The 8,950-nt window shown below is 48.7% G+C and overlaps 1 protein-coding gene across 1 annotated transcript in view; it reads left to right on the forward strand.

The window, feature by feature from the left end:
• LOC137096159 (C-type lectin domain family 2 member B-like) overlaps positions 1 to 8,950 on the forward strand; it is an 18,457-nt gene extending 9,507 nt beyond the window's left edge. Inside the window, exons 5-7 of the mRNA XM_067464728.1 lie at positions 3,253 to 3,401; positions 5,188 to 5,276; positions 8,282 to 8,950. Coding sequence (XP_067320829.1) covers positions 3,253 to 3,401; positions 5,188 to 5,276; positions 8,282 to 8,399 — 356 coding nt within the window. The 3' untranslated portion in view covers positions 8,400 to 8,950. The remainder of the gene's footprint in view (positions 1 to 3,252; positions 3,402 to 5,187; positions 5,277 to 8,281) is intronic.

Genomic DNA, 8,950 nt, shown 5'->3' on the forward strand with positions numbered 1-8,950 from the left:
TCCCTTTTCAACTTTCCTCTTGTCTGAACTCTCTGCTTTGGTTTGGGCTTTTGAAAGGATGTCCCATTGAAGATAGAGATAGCAGATTTTCTGCTCTTCCAGAAACTGGGATACAGAGCAAAAGATTCAAAGCACAGGAAAGAGAGATTCCACTTAACACTGTGAAGAATTTCCTGAGTGTAACTGCTGTTTTGTTGGGGCTCGCTGCAGTACCCCTTTATTATTCCCAAAACCTTCAGTTTTTTATCCAGTCTAACTCTGGAAGCCAATGAGATCATTCAACAAGTGTAGTTGATCAAGTCAACTTGCTGGGAAAGGAAAGTGCCACACTGAATTGAGGTGCAGCTTACTTAGAGTACTGCAACGCACTCTACGTGGGGTTGCCCTTGAAGACTGTTCGGAAACTTCAACTAGTCCAGCGAGCGGCAGCCAGACTGCTCATCGGAGCGATATACAGGGAGCACACCACCCCCCTGTTGTGTCAGCTCCACTGGCTGCCGGTTCAGTTCCGAGCACAATTCAAGGTGCTGGTTTTGACCTACAAAACCCTGTATGGTTCCGGCCCAGTGTATCTGTCCAAACGTATCTCCCTCTACATCCCACCCCGGAGTCTGAGATCATCTGGAGAGGCTCTGCTCTCGACCCCATCACTGTCACAAGTGAGGCTGGTGGGGACAAGGAGCAGGGCTTTCTCAGTGGTGGCCCCCCACCTGTGGAACTCACTCCCGGGGGAAATCAGGGCATCATCATCCCTCCTCGCCTTCAGGAGGAGGATGAAGACGTGGTTATGGGACCAGGCCTTTGGGCAATCTGGCAATTAAATCAGACAATCAGGCGAGTAAGACCAGCAGGATTGATGTAGCGGAACATAAAATTAGATCTATGACTTAGCGAACGCTGACCATGTAAGAGGAGAAAATGTGTTTGTATTGGTTTTATTGATTTTATGGTTATAATGCATGAACTGTTATTAATTGCAAATTGATGTAATTTTGTGTATGATTGTTTTATGATGCAGGCATCAAATTGTGCCTTTGCTTTTGTAAGCCGCCCTGAGTCCCCTTCGGGGTGAGAAGGGCGGGGTAAAAGAACCCCAAATAAATAATAAATAAATTTTATGGTGAGAACTTTTGAGCATGCACAGAGTGCAATGAACCTTGTCTTCTTCCTTGGTTCTCTTCTTTTCAGTGTCTGTTGTGCCTGCTTCCTCAGCAGATTGCATTCCTTCTCAGTAGCATGCACTCCCCTCCTCTGTCCTGCCCTCCAGTTGGTATCCTCTCCTTCAAGGCCCTCTCTTTCTCTTTCGGTCCTTCCTCATCCTTGAAGGTCATCAAGCCTTTTCGGAACTTTCTCCTCTTTTTTGCTTCTCACTCCTTGCTGCTGAAATTTTGCTTGAACTTTATTTTGGTTGGTGTTTCTTTTTAATTTCCCTAGTTCTGGCTCTTTCAGTTCAGCAATGGAATCTATTGCTGCCTCGCAGCCTAGTGGAGTCTCCTTCCATCTCTGGAGATAGATTTATTTATTTATTTATTTGCAATATTTATATTCCGCCCTTCTCCTCACCCCGCAGGGGACTCAGGGCAGATTAGAATGCACATATACATGGCAAACATTCAATACCAATTAGACATATAACATATACAGAGAGGCACAGAGGCAATTTAACATTCCAGCTTTTCTGGCTTCATGAGGATATGCTCGATTCTGGCCACAGGGGAAGCTGCTGCTTCATCCTCCACTTGTGACACCGAGTCCTTGGTGGAGTACTGGAAGGATTTTTTTTTATGGTGTTGTAAATTATTGAGCCTCCTTGCATAAAGCAGTACCTAAATTTCCTACTTGACAGATGCAACTGCCTTTCGGACTGCATAGGTCAACAGCAAGCTAGGCTAATGGCTGGAAACTCACTCCAACCCGGGCTGGCTTCGAACTCATGACCTCTTGGTCAGTAGTGATTTAATGCAGCTGGCTATCAGCTAACTGTGCCATAGCTCGATTATTAAGCAGAAGCTTGATGACGATGTATTGGGAGGGCTTTGATTGCCTTGGGGTTGGACTGGATGACCCTCAGGGCCTCTTCATAGAATCATAGAATCCTAGAATCAAAGAGTTGGAAGAGACCTCCTGGGCCATCATCCAGTCCAACCCCATTCTGCCAAGAAGCAGGAATATTGCATTCAAAGCACCCCTGACAGATGGCCATCCAGCCTCTGCTTAATAATAATAATAATAATAATAATAATAATAGAATCCAAGAGTTGGAAGAGACCTCCTGGGCCATCATCCAGTCCAACCCCATTCTGCCAAGAAGCAGGAATATTGCACTCAAAGCACCCCTGACAGATGGCCATCCAGCCTCTGCTTAAAAGTTTCCAAAGAAGGAGCCTCCACCACACTCCCTCCGGGGCAGAGAGTTCCACTGCTGAACGGCTCTCACAGTCAGGAAGTTCTTCCTCATGTTCAGATGGAATCTCCTCTCTTGTAGTTTGAAGCCATTGCTCCGCGTCCTAGTCTCCAAGGAAGCAGAAAACAAGCTTGCTCCCTCCTCCTCCCTGTGGCTTCCTCTCACATATTTATACATGGCTATCATATCTCCTCTCAGCCTTCTCTTCTTCAGGCTAAACATGCCCAGTTCCCTAAGCCGCTCCTCATAGGGCTTGTTCTCCAGACCCTTGATCATTTGAGTCGCCCTCCTCTGGACACATTCCAGCTCGTCCATTTGTGACACCGAGTCCTTGATGGAGTACTGGAAGGATTTTTTTTTATGGCATTGTAAATTATTGAGCCTCCTTGCATAAAGCAGTACCTAAATTTCCTACTTGACAGATGCAACTGTCTTTTGGACTGCATAGGTCAACAGCAAGCTAAGCTAATGGCTGGAAACTCACTCCAACCTGGGCTGGCTTCGAACTCATGACCTCTTGGTCAGTAGTGATTTAATGCACCTGGCTATCAGCTAACTGTGCCATAGCTTGGTTATTAAGCGGAAGCTTGATGGCAATGTATCGGGAGGGCTTTGATTGCCTGGGGGTTGGACTTGATTACCTTTGGGGCCTCTTCCAATTCTAGGATTCCACGATTCTAAGAAGAGGCAGGGAAACATCCCCAAGAGCCTCAGCTGGCATCTCAGAGGGAGAGCCCAGGGACTGGGTCATTGGGCACTGTGGACAACCTCTGCTTGGACTTTCAGGCTCAGGAGGGAGGCCTGTGTGGAGAGGGGAGCCCTCAGACCCACCTTTCTTTCCCCCACAGACTGGTGCCCCGAGGACTGGATTCTCTACCAGGGAAAGTGCCTCTTCTTCTCCACAGAAACCAGAAATTGGGAACGAAGCCAGGTGGCCTGTGAAGCTCTGTCTTCCCGCCTCCTCATCACGCGATCCTGGCAGGCAGGCCAGCTCCAGGTATGGCTCAAAATGCCCCTGCATGTGGGGCTGGCATCCAATGGTCCTCAAGGGGTGGGTGGCACTTGGCAGGCCCACTACGGCTCACTGTTTCTCTTGATGGGCCACAAGGGACGGTCACTACCCACAAGTACTTTGGTAGGGCTTTCTCTGCAGTCTCACAGGACGTCTTGTTATTTTTGCTGCTGCAGACCTACAACCCAGCAGGAGTGGTCTGGATCTAGAAAAGTGTTCTAAAGAGCCGCAGGGCTGGTTCTCTGCAGAAAATCCAGATTTCCACTGCATTTCCGCTCCTGTTCCTCACTGACCCCACAGTAATGCTAGCTACTCACATCCCAGTAGAATCTCCAGAAGCAACCAAGCATTTTCTAATGGTCAGGGGAGTCCTGTGTGCCAAGTTGGGTTCAATTCCATCACTGGTGGAGTTCAGAATGCTCTTTGATAGGCCTGGGTAACAACGGAAAAATTTGTTTCTAAAATCGATTCGTTTTTTGGGTTTTTTTGCGTTTCGATATTTAAAAGAATTCCGAAATTTTCCTTAAAAAAAGTTCGATATTTACGAAATTTCGTAAATGGTAAAAAAATTACAAAACAATAACGAAACAATAACGAATCGATTCGTTAATGGCGGCCACGATCGCGCAATACGCTAAAAAAACTTCTGAAGCTTCCCTCTCCCTCTGTTGTTGACTGTTGGTGTGATATTATATATTTTTTTCACTAATTAAACAAAAAACAACTATAAAACTTGCCCCAGACATGCGGAAATAATAACGAAACGACCTCAAACCAATAACGAAACGAATACATAACGAAATACGAAGCATTTATGAAACGGATTGAAAAATTCGTTTCGTTTTTAAGTTGCTCCAGAATGGTTCGTTATCGCTTTGTTAACAAAAAAAATAACGAATTTTTAACGAATTACGAATTAACGAAACGAAACCGCCCAGCCCTACTCTTTGATTGTAGGTGAACTATAAATCCCAGCAACTACAACTCCCAAATGACAAAATCACATTTTGTTGCTAAATTTGGTGTGATTTCGTTCATTGGTTCTTTTGTTTTTAAGGAACTCATGCACAAGAGCAATATATATATATATATATATATATATATATATATATATCTCACACACACTCAGCCTCAGAGGGAGACAAAGCCAACCCTCCTCTCAAGATATCTTGTTAGAGAAACCTTTCCTCTGTTTTGCCATTCTGAATGGCAGGAGTTTTCAGAGCAATCTCTCTGGAGCTTGAGGCTGGTTGGTCGTGGAAGTTGAGTGCCTCCCTTTGCTCTCTGTCCTGGTCTCTCCCAACCTGGGCATGTTTAGCTTTCAGAAGAGAAGGCTGAGAAGAGACATGATGAGGGCCAGGTATAAAATATGTGAGGGGAATATGTCATAGGGAGGAGGAGGGAGCAAGCTTCCTTTCTGCTTCCTTGGAGACTAGGACGCGATGGAACAATGGCTTCCAACTACAAGAGAGGAGATTCCATCTGAACATGAGGAAGAACTTCCTGTGAGAGCCGTTCAGCAGTGGAACTCTCTGCCGTGGAGGGAGTGTGGTGGAGGCCCCATCTTTAGAGGCTTTAAAAAAGAAGCTGGATGGCCATCTGTTGGGAGTGCTTTGAACTAGATTTTCCTGCTTCTTGGCAGAATGGGGCTGGACTGGATAGCCCACCAGGTCTCTTCCAATTCTAGAATTCTATGACCTTTAGAGAGAGGATTCTGCATTTGCAACTGCCTCAGCTGGCACTGAGGAGACTTCTTCTTTTTTGACCACAGGGTCTCCTGGCAAGCAATTATTACTGGATTGGACTGAGAAAATGGTTTACACAACCTTGGACTTGGGTGGATGGCTCAAGGTATCACGGGTAAGTCTGAGAGAAGAGTTGCGCAGAGGGGCCTGGGTTGGTGGGCAGAGGATGGGCAGAGCCATAGTTCATCCACCGCCAGAACCAGGCCCTCAAGACCCCTCCCGTTCTATGGTGCACGATTCTGGGTAAGGAACACTCTCTCAGCCTCAGAGGAAGCTCCCTCTGGATTAACTTGGCCACCAGAAGCAACTTGCTCTTGACCAACTTGAGGATTTCCAGCTAATATCTGGTCCCACCCATAGTGCCGGACACACTTTAGATTTGGTTTTTGTTCAGGGATGGGATGAGGGTGACGGGATGGAGGAGCCGACCATCTCCCCTTTGCCATGGACCGATCACCACCTGATCAGTTTTAGACTAACTGGGCCTTCTAACCTCCGCAGGGGTGGTGGACCCATTAGAATGGTCCGCCCCAGGAGACTGATGGATCCAAATGGTTTCCTGATGGCTCTTGGGGATTTTTCCACCTCCTTGGCTAGTGACACTGTCGATGTTCTGGTCTCTGACTGGAATAGTGAGTTGACCAGGGCAATTGACACCATCGCTCCGGAACGCCCCCTCTCGAGTAACCGAGCTAAACCAGCCTCTTGGTTCACTGAGGAGCTGGCAGTGATGAAGCGAAAGAAGAGGAGGTTAGAGTGCGTGTGGCGCCGGAACCCCACCAATCCAGCCCAAACACACCTGAATGCCTTTTTAAGGTCCTACGGTGTGGCAATAGAGGCAGCTCAGAAAACATTCATCACAGCCAATATTGCATCAGCGAAGAATCGTCCAGCGGAGCTTTTCCGAGTTGTCAGGGGCCTGTTAAATCCGCCAAAAAGCGAGGCCTCGGACAACTCGGTGGCCCGCTGTGAAGCATTTGCTCGATCCTTCGCGGATAAAATTGAGCGGATTCGGTCGGGTTTTGACGTCATGTTAACGGCAATCTCTGGGGATGTGACGAGAGCATCTGCTTGTCCGGTTTTATTGGATTCTTTTCAATTGGTTCAGCTTGAGGATGTGGACAGGATCCTTGGAGAGGTGCGACCCACCACATGCATCCTAGACCCCTGCCCTTCCTGGCTGATCAAGGAAGCCAGAGGGGGTTTGGCAGGGTGGGTGAAGGTGATGGTTAATGCCTCCTTACAGGAAGGAAAATTTCCAGCGAGCTTAAAACAAGCTATCATAAAACCGCTGTTGAAGAAACCATGACTGGATCCCACTCAATTCGACAACTATCGGCCAGTTTCCAATCTCCCCTACTTGGGCAAAGTCATGGAACGTGTGGTGGCAACACAACTCCAGGGGTTTCTGGTAGACACTGATTATCTGGATCCGGCACAGTCTGGCTTTAGGCCGGGACATGGAACTGAGACAGCCTTGGTCGCCTTGGTAGATGATCTGCGCAGGGAGCTAGACAGGGGGAGTGTGTCCCTGTTAGTTCTGCTGGACCTCTCAGCGGCCTTTGATACCGTCGATCACGGTATCCTTCTGGGCCGCCTCATGGACATGGGGCTCGGAGGCACTGCTTTGCGGTGGCTCCGATCCTTCCTTGAGGGTCGGTCCCAGAAGGTGTTATTGGGTGACACCTGTTCGGCCCCACAACCGTTGTTGTGTGGAGTCCCACAGGGTTCAATTCTGTCCCCGATGTTATTCAACATCTACATGAAGCCGTTGGGGGAGATCATCCGGAGTTTCGGAATGAGATGTTATCTCTATGCAGATGATGTCCAAATCTGTCACTCCTTTCCACCTGTCACCAAGGAGGCTGTCCAGACCTTGAACCGGTGTTTAGCCGCTGTATCGGACTGGATGAGAGCTAACAAATTGAAACTGAATCCAGACAAGACAGAGGTCCTACTGGTCAGTCGTAAGGCCGAACAGGGTATAGGATTACAGCCTGTGTTAGACGGGGTTACACTCCCCCTGAAGACGCAGGTTCGCAGCTTGGGAGTGACCCTGGACTCATCGCTGAGCCTGGAAGCCCAGGTCTCGGCGGTGGTCGGGAGAGCTTTCGCACAATTAAAACTTGTGCGCCAGCTGCGCCCGTACCTTGGGAAGTCTGATCTGGCCACGGTGGTCCACGCTCTTGTCACATCCCGGTTGGATTACTGCAACGCACTCTACGTGGGGTTGCCTTTCAAGACTGTTCGGAAACTCCAACTAGTCCAGTGAGAGGCAGCCAGATTGCTCACCGGAGCGGCGTACAGGGAGCACACCACCCCCCTGCTGTGTCAGCTCCACTGGCTGCCAATCCAGTTCTGAGCACAATTCAAAGTGCTGGTCTTGACCTACAAAACCCTATACGGTTCCGGCCCAGCGTATTTGTCCGAACGGATCTCCCTCTACATCCCACCTCGAAGTTTAAGATCTTCTGGGGAGGCCCTGCTCTCGGCCCCGCCATTGTCACAAGTGAGGCTGGCGGGGATGAGCAGCAGGGCCTTCTCAGTGGTGGCCCTCCACCTGTGGAACTCACTCCCCGGGGAGATTAGATCGGTGACTTCCCTTCTGGCATTTAGGAAAAAACTGAAGACCTGGGTGTGGGACCAAGCCTTTGGTCATTCTGACAACTAACTTAAGGATCTGACGATAGACAAGGACAAATGGAATGGAATGGATATATGGACTCTGAACCCTGAGCATGAGAGTGTTTTATTATTTTATTATGCGCTGATGTTTTAATTCTAATTGTTGAACTGTTTGTATTTTGTATTGCTTGTCAATTGATTTGGGCATCTAATCGTGCCTCCTCTGTAAGCCGCCCTGAGTCCCCCCCCCCCCCCCCGGGGTGAGAAGGGCGGGGTATAAGTAAGTGAAATAATAATAATAATAATAATTTTCAACAAGACAATGGGCAATGGCTGGCAACCATTTCTTTAGAAGCACTTTGGCTGCCACATTCAGCTTGGGCGCTTGCATGTGTGTAGGAAGCATTTTGTGGCGAGAAGACAGGAGGTGGAGGTCCAGCTTTGGTTTTTGTTTGTTTGTTTTGTTTTTCATGATTTTTCTCTCCCTCCTTCCAGGAAGGAGCTTGCAAGTTATGATACTTGCGCCTACCTCAACAACGGTGAAACAAAGGTCTACGGTTGCTCCTATCCCTTGGCTTACATTTGTGAGAAGACAAAGAGAGGCACACAGTGAGCCCCACTTCAGGGCCGAGGGGTCAGAAGGCAGCCCCATTGCCACCCCACCCTCCCCAGAGGTCCCTCCACAGTTTCTAAGGCACTGACCCTCCAATCACTCTGCAAAATCCCCAGTGTTCCAGTAAGGAGAGATGTTGAGCTGGTGCTTCAACAGACGGGCAAGCTCCCTGCGTGACTGGCTTCCGGTTTGCAAGCGTGCCCAAAGGAGCTTCAGGCAGCGCTGGTGGTGCGGCTTCCCCATAGGATGGCCACCCAGCCCTCTGGATATGGGGAGCTGGGAGGAGTCCAAGGAAGGGAGACCCAACTGGCCAAAGGCCTGGAAGCCATGAATCATCCCTCTGAGGAGCGGCAGCAGAAGAGAAGGCTGAGAAAAGGAGGCGTGGAAAGATGCCAGAGCAAGGAAGGAAGAAGGACCAGCCTTGGAAATGAGAGAGGAAGCCTCAGTGGAGAGCAGCTTCATCCAAGTGTTTCCAAACGGTCTAAATGTTTGCATCACCAGCCGGGACTTTTGCATTCTCTCTGCTTGTATTAATCTTGTGGTGAAGCCCT

Source organism: Anolis sagrei, chromosome 2 (assembly GCF_037176765.1).
Source record: "Anolis sagrei isolate rAnoSag1 chromosome 2, rAnoSag1.mat, whole genome shotgun sequence".
In the NCBI taxonomy this organism is placed as follows: Eukaryota; Metazoa; Chordata; class Lepidosauria; order Squamata; family Dactyloidae; genus Anolis; species Anolis sagrei.